At 61.3% G+C, this 14,968-nt stretch overlaps 2 protein-coding genes across 7 annotated transcripts; one reads left to right on the plus strand and one right to left on the minus strand.

Annotated features, from left to right (window-relative positions):
- Nucleotides 1-703: 703 nt before the first annotated feature.
- PERM1 (PPARGC1 and ESRR induced regulator, muscle 1) lies at nt 704-6,278 on the plus strand. Of its 2 annotated transcripts, XM_058719528.1 has the most exons (4): nt 710-1,007; nt 1,994-4,156; nt 4,795-4,920; nt 5,160-6,278. In XM_058719528.1, exons 2-4 carry the CDS (start codon nt 2,155-2,157, stop codon nt 5,291-5,293), a joined length of 2,262 nt encoding a protein of 753 aa, XP_058575511.1. In that variant the 5' UTR covers nt 710-1,007; nt 1,994-2,154; the 3' UTR covers nt 5,294-6,278. The 2 variants fall into 2 exon arrangements, with proteins under 2 accessions (XP_058575510.1, XP_058575511.1); XM_058719527.1 differs by lacking the exon at nt 5,160-6,278 and having other exon boundaries at nt 704-1,007; nt 4,795-5,141.
- On the minus strand, nt 6,256-14,427 carry PLEKHN1 (pleckstrin homology domain containing N1). Of its 5 annotated transcripts, XM_058719529.1 has the most exons (16): nt 14,167-14,427; nt 13,962-14,061; nt 11,109-11,255; nt 10,925-11,005; nt 10,729-10,801; nt 10,259-10,386; nt 10,047-10,178; nt 9,779-9,859; nt 8,923-8,998; nt 8,657-8,805; nt 8,383-8,532; nt 8,021-8,161; nt 7,710-7,850; nt 7,344-7,553; nt 7,024-7,072; nt 6,256-6,939 (listed from the first exon to the last, which is right to left on the minus strand). In XM_058719529.1, the coding sequence occupies exons 1-16, from the start codon at nt 14,247-14,249 to the stop codon at nt 6,824-6,826; spliced, it is 1,857 nt and encodes a 618-aa protein (XP_058575512.1). In that variant the 5' UTR covers nt 14,250-14,427; the 3' UTR covers nt 6,256-6,823. The 5 variants fall into 5 exon arrangements, with proteins under 5 accessions (XP_058575512.1, XP_058575513.1, XP_058575515.1 ...); XM_058719530.1 differs by having other exon boundaries at nt 10,729-11,005; nt 14,167-14,320; XM_058719532.1 differs by lacking the exon at nt 8,383-8,532 and having other exon boundaries at nt 10,729-11,005; nt 14,167-14,322.
- Nucleotides 14,428-14,968: the final 541 nt, after the last annotated feature.

The raw sequence follows: 14,968 nt of genomic DNA on the forward strand, positions 1-14,968 counted from the left end.
CCAGGCTCAACTCTGAAAACAGGGTCTTCTTTGTGCCCCCTCCCAGGATGGATAAGTTTTGGAAAGAGTGCTCAGGGAGGCCTGGCAGAGGAGGGGCACTCTGGAGGCCCATCTCTGAGGCACTGTTACCCCTGCCTGCCTACTCTTGGTGACTGGTTCCGCTGGGGGTGGCAGCACCAGGCCCCCTTTCTTGAAGGAACAGACTCTGTTTTCCCTCCTCCTTCTTGGGCCCACCACCGGCGTCTAGGTCAGGAGAGATGCTGGTGCAGAGTAATGCACTTTCCTCCCCTGAACCCTCCCAACCCTCTCTAGAGGCCAAAGCCCATTCCCTTTCGGCATGCTGGCTACCAAGAGCCCTCAGTGGCCCCACTTGCCCCTTTGCCCCCACCGGCAGGTGCAACAGTGCTGCTTGGGAAGGGGCCAGTAACCCTCTGGAGGCCGGAGGAGAGAGGTGCACGCCTCACTCCACTATTCCACACCCAGTCATCAGCGGCCCACCTCCAAAGGATCTCTAGGAACATTCTGGAAAGGTCATTTCCCCCTTTATCATCACTCGGTAACCCTCTCTGTTCCACACAGACGACAGGGCAAGGCCCTAAGACCCAGACAGGCCTGGGCTGGTGGGAGGTGGGGGCGGCGCTGCTGGCAGGGGGGAGGGTTCATAGCAGGTGAGGCCACTTTAAGAGGAAAAGTCAGCCCGGGCCAAGAGTGCAGTGTGGCCTTCAGCTTGGGAAAGAGGAGGCCCGTGCAGAACTGATTGCAGGTTCGCATTCTCTGGCCAGCATCTGACCTGCCCAGGAAGGTGTCCCTCACGTAGCTGGAGGCCCCTCAAATGCCATCTATTTGTGGCCTGGACCTTGACGGCTGGCAGGAGACATGTGACCACAGGGATGGGGTATTTTTGGCAGTGGGGGTGGGGCCTGTGTGGTGAGCCCAGCACCATGCCGCTCTGGGACAGGCAGCTCGGACGCCCAGCTCCACTGCCCTGGCTGGCCACAGGGTCCCAGGTATGACACTGTTAGTCCCTTGTTCCCACCCCAAGAAGTCCGAAAGTCAGACAGCCCCAGAGGGACTTCCCCAAGGGCCAGAGAGGAGGGGACATTTCAGTGGGTCAGGAAGCCACAGTGCTCTGGTCTCAAGGAATCTTCATCTCAGCACCGGCCTGACCAGAGTGACCTCCCACCTCCCAGGGTGCGGTGTTGGCTGGCCAAAGGTCAAAGGTCACCTCCCATAGGAGGCTGAGACACTAGGGGCTCTCAGGCAGTTGGGGTCGCCTTTGTTCACAGAGATGAGGCAGACAAGGGGGCTCTGCTAGCTGGGCAGGCCTGGGTCAGGGGCGCAGACCTTGAGGATGGCTCTAGTAACCCACTGGGAGTTAGGAGGCTCATTTCTGCTCTGTGACCTCCTGCCTAGGCAAGGGGCAGAGCCAGGTGCTCCCTGGTGACCTCTGAGTGGGCTCTGGCCAGCACTAGAGTGACCTTGAACTCAGGGGAAGCCCGGAAACCTGTCCCAGCCAAGGATGGTGGAAGGTCATCCCCAAAGGCTGGTCGCTTGCTGGACGCTGCCACCCCTCCTCCGTGGCCAGCTGCCACCGTGGGCCCGTGGGGACAGGCCAGAGTTGGCCATCCCCCACGTGAACTGACTCCCAGTGGGTGACCCTTGAAATGGGTTTTGCTGTATGAAGTTTACTTTGGTACCTACCGTTCTGCAGGAAAGTTAGAGAAAGTGAGGCTGACCTAGCTGCACAGAAAATGCTCAAAGATGTGACGTAAACCACTTCTGGGGACAAAAATTCAAACACAAGGAACCCTATTTTCTTAGTGTGCCTCACTATTTGATTTGCAGAATGTAACATATGTCATTACACGGTTATTATTAGGGGTCAGTTTGGAAACAGGCAAACCGGGAGCCGCGCGTTCTCTAACTCGGAGGAGAGGTCGGGTTTGACAGCAGCTCAGCTTCCCTCCGGATTCCCTTTTCTGCTCTCTTGCAGGACATAGATGGAGTGCCGGCCCCCAAGCCAAGGAGGTGGGGGGCACCCCGGGGACTGGGCAGGGTGGTGGCAGCGTATGCTGGCCTGTGTCCGGGGCCTGGGTCCGTGAAGATCCCACCTAGCCTCAGGCTGTGCTGCTCAAGCGCCTCTGCTGACCTGAAATGGAAAACTTCCAGTACAGCATCCAGCTGAGTGACCAGGACTGGGCCGAGTTTGCAGCCACGACTGAAGAGTGTGGCCTCCCGCAGGCCAGCCTGGCCTCTGCGGATGAGCTCTTGTCCAGTGACATTGACCAAGGGGACAGCAGTGGCCACAGTCCCCCTGGGCCTCCACCCCTCCTCGAGGGGCAGCCGGCTGCTGGGGGGAGGGGCTGGCCTGGTTTCAAGAAGGAGGACAAGGCCGCTGCCCGGCCACTGGTCAGCAGGTCTTGGCGTGAGCCTGTCTTGGCCCTGGGGGCTGATCAGCAGATGCCCGGCACGTCCGCACAGTCAGAAGCTTTGCCGTCCCTCGCATCTGACGCCGCCCCTCTAGGTCACAGCTCGTCGCTCCCAGGGCCAGCGTCTTCCAGAGACGAGATGCAGAGACTTCTGCAGGGGCCAGCCCCCCAGGACCCTGATCCTAGTCCCCCTGGTGAGTCTCCTCAGAGCCCCGAGTCTCCCGGCTGCACCACTGCTCCCCAGAGGCCCCCCGGCACTCCTGGAGCCGCGCCACGCAGCCCTGGCCGAAAGAAGAGGCACACGGCCGGAGCCAAGGGGGGCCGGTGCTCGAGTACTCCGGGCTCTGCTCCCACCCACCTGGGCTCCCTGCTGCCTGCTGAGGCCAGGCCCAAGGAGGACCTTGGTCTGGCTGGGTCCAGGGGGAAGGGTCTCTCGGCTGGAACAGCAGAGCAGACACCAGGAACCAGGCAGAATGGACTGAGTCCAGAGTCTGCAGGAGCGCCTGTGCAGATGACCAGGCAAGGAACAGATTTGGGTCTGTCTACACCAGTCCCTACGACTGAGCAAGGTACAGACCCACTCAGAATGACCCCCAGAGCCGAGCCACACACCGCGTCCACACCTGCCCAGGAGACTCATCCAGATATCTCCGTAGCTAAGTCAGATGTGGCTCCGTCTACACTCGCCTCCAAGCTTCAACCTGACATGGCTCTGTCTACACCTGCCCCCAAGTCTAGACTGGACACGGACCTACCTGTGGTGGGCCCAGTGGTTAAGCCAGAGGTGGACTCATCTACACGTGCTCTGCCTCACCTTGTTTCCAAGACCCGATCCGATGCAGGTGTGTCTACACCTGCTCCCCTTCCCCGGGCTGGGCCTGACTTGGTGGAGGTGGAGGCTGCCCCAATGGCCAGGCTGTGTTTGAGCTCTGTTGTGTCTCCAGGAGGACACCAAGAGAAACCCAGAGGGGAGCCTTCAGCAGGTGCCCCTGGACATCACTCGGGGGAGCCCCCCCCACCAGGCTCTGTTCAAGCACCCAAGAAGAAGAGAGTGCGATTTTCCATGGCCGTGCCCAGCCCTGAGGAGCCAGGTTTGGGAGAAACCTCAGGCCCACCCTCACCAGCCACAGCCCGGCCCGCGCCTCCCAGGACAGCAGCCGGGGGCCGAGACAGGCCTGGAGGCTGGGATGCCATGGCAGTCGGGCCCCGGTCCCCCCAGCCTCGGATCCTCAAACACCTGCCTTCCCCTCCCCCCTCTGCCTCTGTGGGGTCTAGGCCCAGGAGCAGCTTTGCAGTGACCCTCCCAGAGGCCTACGAGTTCTTTTTTTGTGACACTATTGAGGAGGAGGATAAAGATGCCGTGGAGGCGGCAGAAGCTGACCAGGCGCTGGCCGGAGTACAGTGGCCGGACACGTGCGAGTTCTTCTTCCAGGACCACCGAGCCCAGAGGTCAGGGCACTGGGGGGGGCACTCCGTGGCCCACCCCCCACAAGCTGAGCCTGTGCCAGCCTGTCCGCCTGGAGACCCCGTGCCCATCTCCATCCCCGAGGCCTATGAACACTTCCTTGGGGAGGACGTGTCGGGGGGCGTGCTAGAGCTGGCTGCCCTTCTCCAGCTGCAGGCCACAGAGCCCCCCGGGTCGGTCCCCTGGGGAGTGGGGTCTGGAACCTCACCAGAGCCTAGCCCAGTCACAGCAGAGCAGCTCAGCCTGGCAGTCGGGCAAGCAGGTGAGTGTCGCGTGGGCCCCGGGGCTGTCCAGGTCCCGGGAACGTACTGTCCAGAGAGTTCAGCCAAGCAGGTGAGTGTCGCGTGGGCCCCGGGGCTGTCCAGGTCCCGAGAACGTACTGTCCAGAGAGCTCAGCCAGGAGGGCTGCTGGGGAGGGGCAGGCTAGGACCCCGGGTCATGAGCCCTTAGGGGGGCCTTAGGGATGATCCGGGAAGGATGGACTAGCTCCTGGCCATCCCAGGACACAGTCCAGGTGGGGTGGATGAGGCCAGACACCACGGCCACTCAGGAACTTGTCTCTGCACTGGCCGTCATTCTGTATCCGGGCCCAGATGACAGCAGTGCCCTGCCCCCGGCCTCTAGCACAGTAGACACCGGGACAGCTCACGCTCAGGCCTTGCTGCCTGCTGGGTCGGGCACTCAATAGACTTTCTCTCACATTTCCCTGCAAGATATTTTACAAACCAGGAAACGGTACCCCAGCGGCAAATCTTGCTGAGGTCAGCTTGACTCAACTGTGCCACACACTACCCTGTGTCCTGGGACGGGGTACTACACGAAAGAAGTGACTCAGACAGCATGTCTGGGACAGACGAGCCTGGGTGGAGCCAGAGCACAGAGCATGCTTCTTTTCCCTAGGAGAGCCCCGGGAGCCTCTCACCTCGTTTACCTTCAGCCAGAATGACATGTGCCTGGTGTTCGTAGCCTTTGCCACCTGGGCTGTGAGAACGTCAGACCTGCACACCCCAGACGCCTGGAAAACAGGTTCGGGGGCCCTGGGGGAGGAGGGGGCTGGTGCCCAGGATGACAGCTGGTGTCCAGTCTCGGCTGCCGGGCCAGCAGGGATGAGGGGTGCGTGGAGAGGCACAGATGTCTCCCCTGACCCCCCCCTAGTTCCGCCGGCCTCCTCCTGCCCTTGGGGGGCCGGGCCGTGTGCATAGAAGACAGCGGCCAGACCGGAAGGCGGCCGGCACTCAGGAGGCTCCCTCATGCTTCTCTTGCAGTCTTGTTGGCCAACATCGGCACCATCTCTGCCATCCACTACTTCCGCCGGCAGGTGGGGCAGGGGCGCCGCAGCCGCAGGCCCAGCCGCAGCCGCAGCCGCAGCCGCAGCCGCAGCCCCAGCCCCAGCCGGTAGGATCCAGGCTCGGTCCAGGAAGACGCAGGACAAAGAAGTGGCCCCAGGGGCTCAGGACGAGGTGCTGCCTCAGGTCTTGCCCTTTGATCCCTGTGTCCTGTGGCATCTAGGAAGGAGCCAGTGTCCTCGGTCCTGGCTCCCTTGGATTCCACCCAAAGGTCTAGCCAGCGGCTGAGGCCACACGGCTGTGCTCCACACCTGGAAAGAGGGAGATTCTGGAAGGCTGGGTGGGTAGGGCTGAGCCAGGAGCTGGTTAGTAAGGTGGCCAGATTAGCAAATAAAAACATAGGGTGTCCGGTGAAACTCGCATTTCAGACATGCAGTATTGGAGATTGTACTAAATTACGCGTGGCTTATCCGAAATCAAATTTGACGGGGTGTCCTATGTTTCATTTGGCGAGCTGGGGTGAGAAGCAGGACAAAGCGTTGGAAACTAGAAGGTGTCAGTGCAGCAGCAAGGCTGCAGCTGGAAATCTGGGCAGGGGGCAAGGGCAAGGAGACTGGGTGGCCTTCAGGTGGAGGGGGGTGTCCCAGAGACTATCTGCCCTGTTTACAAGTGGGCTGGGGTAGTGAAAACCTCTGAGGCCTCTTTGACCCCTGAACCCCGGGGGCGTGTGGCCAAGGCCTTCTTGGCTCCTGAGACCGTGAGCGGGAACCCATAGGGGCCTATAGGAGGGCGGCCCTAGCAGGGTGAGGGTCTGTAGGGCAGAGGCTGGAGCCCCTCCTGTGGGGAACCCTGGACGAGGCACAGGGGCAGAATATGGTGGTGTCAGGTAAAGGGACTGAACATTTGGGGTTGTCCCGGGGCTTTGAGGAGCCAGAGATGGGGCAGGAGCGCGGGTGGGAGGCTGGTGGCGGCAAAGCAACGGAGGCTACCAAGCTGGGTGCCGGGTCGGCATGTGCACAGGGTCCCCAGGACAGGGGACTTCTGGCTGCTGAGTGGAAAACGCGGGGACACGCAGCACAAATAAAATCTTTATCTTTATGTTTAGTCTCTTGTCAGTTTCTCCCAGCCGGCCGCAGTCCACTCGCATTTGCCCAGAACACCCTCCTGCCTCTGCTTGTGATGTCTCAGACTTCGCTGACCTCCTACCCTTGTGCTCTCTGACCTCACGTGCTCTGACCCTCACTAATCTTTCTCAGCCCTCTGGCCTTCACACCTACGCTGTTCTCCCACCCCCAGGTAAAGCCTGCACCAAGTGGCCTCCCCGTGTCTTCCCTGGAGGAATGGTTCAAGTTTGGTCCCTCCATGCATCCTGCTCTGATCTGTGTCTGACCTGAGCAGTGTCACCAGGCCATCTTCGGTATGAGGCCCTCTGCCTGGCCCCTCCAGAGCCCAGGGAAACTCAGAGTTCTGGAGACCCCTGCACCCTGCTGGGGTCAGACACTGACTCAGCCTTCGATGGCGTTCAGGTATTGGATGCTGGTCAGCCTGTGGCCCTACAAAGAAAGACCCAGCTCTGCTGCAGACCCCCCACTCCTGGCTTAATGCTGGCGGGTAGTCCCAAGAACCAGCCGGCCCAGGGGCCATCAGATCCACTGGATGAGCCCCCCACCAGCCTCAGGTGCTCCGCGGGGCCAGCGCTTGTGGGAAGGAGATGAAGCTTTGTCCCAGATGTTGTCATAGCTCCTGAGGGGATGGCCACCTGGTGGGGGGGACAGAGATGCATGTGCCTTCAGGAAGCAACACCCAGAGCTCCCCTCAGAAAGAGGCAAGGGCCTTCACTCACCTGAGGGAGGCGGCAGGGGGTCGGGTGAGACTTCTCTCCCAGGGGAGACCTGGGGACCCCAACCACAAGTCTGAGATCTGAGCCCTGGGGGGGGACGCTTGGAGACCAGCCCACGAATCTGCCAGATCCCACCCCTACCTTTTCCTCCCGCATCTACCCTTCCTACAGCCTCCCCCCAGCCTGCTGCTGCTTCCTGTCCTTGACCTGCCATATCTTCCCTGTTTCCGTCTGTCCTGCTCCCCCAGGGTCCCCGAGGCCACACACTGTTTCCACCTCCCCGCAGAACCCTTTGCCCAGCAGGGGTGGGTGCTGCTACTCACATGCTGAGGGGAGTCTGGGGGTGGTGGACCCTGGCCCTGGACAGAGCGTCGGTGCCGCTGAGAGGCTCGCGGCTGCAGGGCTCCCTTCTTGGAGAGCAAGTGGGGACCACAGAGCCCAGAGCTGGGGTCAGAGACAGGCACAGACACAGGGACCGAGGGGAATGCGCTCGAGGACTCAGGTCCAAGTGAGCTCTGCATCGCGCTGAGGAACTGCAAGAAAGGGGTGGTGACCTGAGGCTCTAGACCAGAACCTCGGTAGAGCTGAGGGAATCCCTGTCCCCGAAATGCCTTGGCCTCTCATCATGGCTGAGTGGACCTCAGGCTGGGGACACATCCAGCCCTGTCCGTCCCCCACAGGGAACTGACCTTATCCAGGCCCTGGACATCTGTGATCTTGTGGTAGGAGGTAGCAGGTGGTGTGTAGGGATCGGCATAGAGCGGGGACCGTGGGGCCTCCGGAGGCTGGTCTCGGGCCTCGGGGTTGCCCTCCGGGCTGTGCTTGCTCAGCTGCAGGCAAGAGGCGGGAGGGACAGGTTTCCTGAAGAGGAGGTGGCCTGAGTCCTCCCTTCTCTGAGCAAGAAGGCCTCTAGGTGGCTCCAGGGCCACCTGGGCCTGAGAAATGGAGGCCAGGGAGATGAAGGGTGGGATGGAGAACTGGGTCAGCGTGCTGGGCTCACCTTGGTCAGGTCCAAAAACAACGAGGTGGCCAGGCCGGGCCCCTCAGCCCGGGCCTTGTTCCTGGGTGACCGACTGCTGCTGCTCCGTCTCAGCTCTGCCCTCTGCCTGCTGGTGCTGGTGCCGCCAGGGTTGGCCTGGTCCTGTGGGGACCAAAGACCTTCCAGAAGGTTCCCTAGGGCCCTGACCCACTCAACCCCATGAGGCTGCACAAAGTTCCCTTCAGTCTGAGTCTCCTCCCCTGGGGAACTAGGGTCCTGCTTGAAACGGGGTGCCATGGGGGTCCAGGTTCCCCAACACAAACTGTCCTCGTGACTCCCTGCCCCCTTCTTCTGCCTATCCCTCCCCACTCCCAGATGCTCACAGGCACAGGCTGGGCAGGGCAGCCTGTGGTGGACGGCACCGAGGATTCAGGGAGAGAGTGGCTGGTGTGCGTGGACGGGGGTGCTGGGCACCCTGAGCCCCAGCTGGTTCGTCCATCTGAGGAGAGCGAGCCTCGGCCACCACCCATGACCTGGACACCAGGGGGCAGGCAGAAGGGAGGTGAGACAGACAGCAGGACCCCTCTCCCTCCCCACCCACCCTTCTGCCCAGAACCTGAGAGGTGGGTGCAGCATCTGTCCTTGCTGGCCCCTCACCTGTGTGGACACCGGCAGCCCTGGGAAGCTCTCAGGGCCAGGCAGTGGGGGAGCTCCGTCCCTGTGGGAGACCGTCTGCAGGCAGAGCAGCCAGTGGCTGTAGTCCTCGTAGCTGGCACACAGCACGCGAATGGTGTTGATGAGACGGCCTAGCACACAGACACTGTGAGGGGGCCTGGCAACAGAAGCCCCCTGCAAGGCCCCACTGAAGAGCTGGGGCACCTGGGAGGCCCACGCCCTCCCTCCCAGCCCAGGCCTCCACCCACCTTCGATGAGGAAAGAGCGGATCTGCTTCTCCTTCTCCTCCAGGTTGATGTGGATGGCGCTGAGTGGGAGCTCCCCCTGTGGGGGCAGTGATGAAAGACGGAGCCTCAGTCTGGGGTGGGTGCAACCCTGTGCCTCTGCCTGGGCCCATAATTCTGTCTCACCCTCCAGAGCCGGGCTGGGCCCTCAGAGCACAGGCAGAGGGCAAGGCAGGCTGAGGCTGACATCCCTGAGGGAGGTCAGTGCTCCCCGTCTCTCCTGAGGGATACCTTTACCCCTGGACTCTGGGTGGGGCCTCCATCAGCCAATGGCAGGCACAGATGGATGCTTCTGGGGACTGGTCCCCTGGGTCACCTATTAAGACTGGGGCTAGGGTGGGAGGGATCATGCAGGAGACCCCTGTATGTTCCTCAGTGACTGAGGGTAGAAGGTTACTGTGATACACATGACAGACACACTCCAGCTCGAGAGGACCCTCACACACACACACACACACACACACACACACACACTGGAAAATGTCCGCTCAGAGGTATAGGCCCCTCTCAGAGATACTGGGGGCCAACATAAGAGTGCCTCCCAGGAGGGGTTCTGCCCCCATGATGCACCCTGCCTCGGTGACAGTCCTGCTGGTGGTGGAGGATGCTCTAGGATAATAAGGGGTCCTACGCAGGGGTCCCTCCTTAGCCACATCACAGCTGAGACCAGACTGACCAGGGCAGCGGGCCAGGTGGGTGGGGCCAGCACACTCTGTCCCAACAGGCCCCGAAATACAGGTTCCTCCGGAGCCACTGCCCTCTCCCACCCCCACACACAGGGTGTCTCCCTGGGGCAGGTCCACAGTGGGGAGGGACCCACCTTAAAGCAAAGCCCATCTACTTCCTCAGAGAAAATGGCCAGTGATGTTGGGTACAGGACCAAGAGCCGGTCCCACTGTTCCTGCAAGGGAGTCAAAGGCAGAGGGGGGGCTCGACCAGTGTGTGCGAGGGCCTGGACCCCATTCCTCACCTCTCCCCCATCTTTTGTCCCCTCCTCCATTCCCCCTCCCATCCATCCTGTGCCCCCATGTCTTCATCCCTGTGGCCCCATCTCCTGTCACCCCTGGGTCCCCTCGCCTCCCACGCACCTGTGAAGGCAGATGCTGAAGCTTGACCCTCGAGGCACAGATGGCACTACCCACCATCTGACGCCCCGATGCTGTCCGCAGCCGGGTCAGTCTGCGCTGTAGAGTCCAGGGCAGCTCGTCCTCAGGGAGGCCCTAGTGGAGGGGGGTCGGGGCAGGCAGAGGGTGTGGGCGCAGGGGGGATGGAAAGGGGGGTGGGGGTTCCTGGCACTCACCTGCGGGGGCGATGAGTGGCAGTGCTGCAGCCCTCCCACGAGGGCCATCTGCTTTTCCAGGTGGTACAGCCAGCGGCCCAGCTCAGCCTGGCTGGAGCAGAGCACGAGAAGGGGAGCAGGCAGCGGGCCTGGGGGTGGAGGAGTGGAGTGGGCTGGGCCAGCAGCCCACAGGATAGGCCCTGCCCGAGGGATCCATGGGCACCCCAAGGCCTGGAACAGGAGGAGCCTGTGACACCATCTGGGACCATCGGCCACTAACAGGGCCACATTCACAGCCCTGGAGGTCCCCTACCCGCTACCTTGCACCCCTGCCCAGCAAATGCTCATGGGCACACTGGAGGAAAAGCCAGGATCCCCCAGTGCACTCAGGGTCCCTCCATTGTTCTGAAGCTCAGCCAGACCGAGGTCCCTGAGCAGCCCCAGCTAGAGGTCCCTCCTGGGGGCCAGGTCCACTCATGCCCCCCACACACCTGTGATCTGGAAGGCATGCTCTCTGGATCCCTCGAGCGGGCAGACACTCAGCTCCACCAGTGGTAACAGCCCCTGCCAGAGCACGTGGGGGAGAGGAGGGCTGGGGGACCCCGAGTGGGACGTGGACACCCGCCTCCCAGGAGGCTGCTCTCTTCCTCTACCCCTAGCCTCAGCCCTTTGCCTGTTTCCCCGCACCTGGAAGGTGAGTCCTTTGGAACCATGGGCCTGGAAGTACAGGTAAGAGGGGAACAGCTCCAGGAAGCAGTCGCTGATGTCCTGGGGGAGAGCAGGGCTGCCGGTGTGACGGGCTGGGGGTCAGGCCCCAGGCTGGTACCCGAGCACCCCTGCCCCCTCCCCACTCGGCCCGGCCTGACCCCACCTGGCTGTGCTGGAATCGCAGCTGGACCTTGGCATAGTGTATAACCTTGCCCAGATTCCTCACAGGCACCCTCCGCCGCCCCTTCTTGAACACACTCAGGAACGGCTGCTCTAGATTTTCTCGCTGGCTCTCCAAATCTGGGATGTCCTGTGGGGAGCAGAGCTCAGGGGAGGGGGCCTGACCTGGGACCAGCTGCCCCGCCCATACACACCCCTACAGGTACACAATACAAAGGTTAGGAACACACACACACACCATCGCTCATAGGTACAGAACCGTACACACACTCACAGCTTCTTAACATGGAAATAGTGGGAAGATACACACACGAGCGAACACCGCCTGCCAGTCATAAAATTACATGGCCCAGTGGTAGAGACAGCGAAGTCTGAACTCAGCGGAGATCCAACCCTCATTTTAGACATTTCCTCAGCTGCATACCCTCGTGTCAGTTACTCAGCCTCCAAAGACTTGTCGGTCAGAGGGGTTTGGGGGCATCTGACGGAGACGGTGCTCGAAACACTCCCATGCTTGTAGTGTTGGCTGTAAATATTTAATACCTGGTTCTACAAAGTGGGGGAGGCGATTTCGATGTAAATACTCCCACCATGGCCCATTTCAAACTACCAGCATGTCAGTGACTGGGGAGCTGGAAAAAGATGCATCAGATCAGCCCTTGAGAGTCTGTGCCGACAGCTTTGGCACACCACAGCAGGCCCCTTAACCTCACCCACAGAGAAGCCCAAGGTCCTGGAAATGGCTCAAAGGGTCCCCTGTGATCTGCCCCCTCCTGTAGTCCTATTCTCTCATATCAGGCACAGGCTGCCTCAGGGCCTTTGTACTTGCTGTCCCTCTGCCTGGACTACTCAGGCCAACTCTCTTCTCACCCATCAGGATTTGGCTCAGATATCACCTTCTCTAGGAGATCGCTTCTGGGTAACTTTGTAACCTTCCCTGATCCCTCTGCACACCTTTCCTCCTTTACTTTTCTCCTTAATGCCACCACATCTGACTTATCATATCTTTTACTTGTTATCTGGCTCTGTCACAGGGATGGGAATATCAAGAGAATGGGGTCTTTGTCTATTTTGCCCACTGCTGTATCCCCAGGGCCTAGGCCAGGCCTGGGATGCGCTGGAGGTTCAATGCCTGTCTGTTGAGGGGAGGGGTTGTCAGTGCCCACACACACTTAGCTGATTCTGGCACACAGGGGATCCTCTGTAGTCGGGGGCGTTAATCATCAGATTGGGAGTCGGATAGGGATGGGTGTTGACCTGACACCCTGGCTGGAAGGGCTGAGGTCTAGGGGCTCAGGGGCGAGTTGGGGCCATGCTTCATTTGGGTGCTAGCAGGGGCCATCTCAAAGGCTGCTGAGTCCTGGCCAAGCTAAGCCACCCCTTGGGCAAGCCCAGGAATGTGAACAGGCTCACGGCTTCCTGGCCTCCCTGACTCTGGGTGGGGCCTCCTGTACCCACACCCAGTGTGGGGAACAGCTCAGGGATGGGACCCATGAAAATTAGGCCATGGAGCAGGAAGGGCCACACAGCTGTCCCTGTGGCCCGGGCCCAGCCTTAGGGCCCAGGGAGGAGTTAGCTCATAGCTGTGGCAAGGTTGGTTCATTTGTAGGTTCAACCTGCCTGGTCCCCTTTCCTGCTATGTCCTGCCAAAAGAGGACCACCAGGGCCACCACACCTCACGTGACTCCACCAGGGTCACATGATGCGACCACACGGAGGGACTCCAGCCCAGCCCAGCCAGAGCCTGGACAGAGTGCCCTGCCCACTTCTCTGAGGCAGCATGGTTTCTCAAGCCAGCACTTTGCCTGCGGAGAGCCCTGGGACCACAGAGGGCAAGAGAGGGGACAGGGGTGGGCTTCCCAGCCTGAGAGGAACACGTTGGAAAGGTGAGCTCTGGAAGCCCACACCAGCTGCTAGGCCTCAAAGGGGCAGTGCGAGGACAGAGGGATGCAGGGCGTGGGCCCTGGCCCAGAGTCACAAATGTTACTGCTTCTATGTCTCCCAAGAAACTGGAGGCTCATTTCCCTCATGTGCCGGGGTTTCTGCACATAGCAGAGCCTCACCCCCACCCAGTGCTATCCAAGCTGGGGAAGAGGGCTTGGGGGTCTCTCCCCACTCAGCTAACCCTTAGCCTCAAGGAGGTGGGCAGGGTGAGAGGGGGTGGAATTCAGTTCAGAGGCGGGCCTAGCACACGGGAGCCACATCCCTGCTGTGTGGCCTTGGGGGGGGGGCGGGGCACAGTGGGCTGCTGTGGAATGAGGCAGTAGTGGATGCCGAGATACCCCCTGGGAGAAACAGGTCCAGAGTAGGTGAGAGGCTGGCTCCCTGTTCACCTAAAGCCTCTTCCTCTCAGAGTAATGACAGAGGGTGGGGGTTCACAGCCACACCACCACCGTGACACCCGCGCCCACGCGGCGACATAGATACATGTGCTTGGTCCATCTCGAATATGCCTGGACATGCTGTCCCGCGCCCAAGTCCTGGGGGTGGGCAGACACCACAGGTACGGTTCTGAGTGGACAGCCTGACCTTGGGGCCCCCTCCCGCGTAGCAGAGAGACTCCTGGAGGCCCCGCCTGTGGCCCGCCCCTGCCCGGTGCTCCCTCGCCCCACTGACTCAGTGTCTCTCAGTTTCGCTCTCCACTCAGACTTTCGGCCGCATGAGCTCCCTAGGGTGGGGCAGCGTCTGCTTCCTCACCTCACTCGGGATCTGACTCCCCCCAGGCTGAGGGGGTAAGACCCTGGGCTGAGCGAAGATAGGACAGGCACACACAGCCACACGGAGACCACCGCCACCGCACCCCTGTGAGCTGGGACACGCCCACCCGCCTGCTCACCGTCCCAGGGACGTAGTAGAAGATCTTGTCAGCAGTGGTGTCCCCGTCAGGACTGGCCTCGGTGCCAAACAGGCCAGCCAGCTTCCTTGCGCCATCCTCTCTGGGGACAAGTGAAGTGGGGCTCACAGCCTGGCCCCAGAGGCAGACTGAGGGACACCCTGTGACCTAGTGGCCGAGGCTGAGCTCCCCCCTCCCCCGCCCTCACCTATTTCCCTTCAGCGAGGGCTTTCTGGAGAAGGAGGCCCGGAGCCTCCTAGGGGCCTGAGGGACGCAGTGGCTGTTCCCCATGGGCGGCGGGAGTGGCGTGCCCCAGTGGAACAGGTCGACTGGTCTGTGTCCCTCGGTACTGAGCCTCACGTCCCGCCTCCCAGGCGGGGCTCTGGGAAGTCTTGCCCTATACCTAAGGGCCGGACGAGGGTGGAGCCTTTCTGGGAGGGACCCACCCTTACCTGGGCCCAAGCCTTTCAGCTCTCTGACCTGGTCCTCCACACACACAGGCTAGGCTGGAGTTGGGGTGGGGGTAGGGGTGTGGGGGGTGGGAAGAGTCTTCTCCTGGGGTCCAGCCAAGAGAACCCATCTTGGCCTCCAGTCTGTACAGCAGTCGCCTCAAAGGCCTGGTTTATGAGTATGTGGCCTGCCAACACTCAGGTTGGGGTTGCCTGGGGCTGGAGCTCCGTGAGCCCAAGGATCCCCCCCCCTCTCCCCTGCCTGATACAACCCCTCCCCACTGAGAGCACACATCCTGTTTCCACCCAAATGCCATTGAGTCACCACTGACTAAGGGGGTGTGTGCTTACTCTCAGCTGCTGAAACAGGAGTGTGCAACTTTAGGGAAGGGGAAGCCAGGACCCTCCCCCAACCTCTCCGCCCCTGGCCAATGCCCAGAAAGGAGGCCACAAACCTCCTGGGTGTCCCCAGGACCATCATGGTGAGGCAGGGGTAATGCTGTGTACACCCACCCCCCTCTCCAGAGCCTGGGATGATGAGATGGGACCATGAAGGCCTCT

This window comes from Neofelis nebulosa, chromosome 2 (assembly GCF_028018385.1).
Source record: "Neofelis nebulosa isolate mNeoNeb1 chromosome 2, mNeoNeb1.pri, whole genome shotgun sequence".
Lineage (NCBI taxonomy): Eukaryota > Metazoa > Chordata > Mammalia > Carnivora > Felidae > Neofelis > Neofelis nebulosa.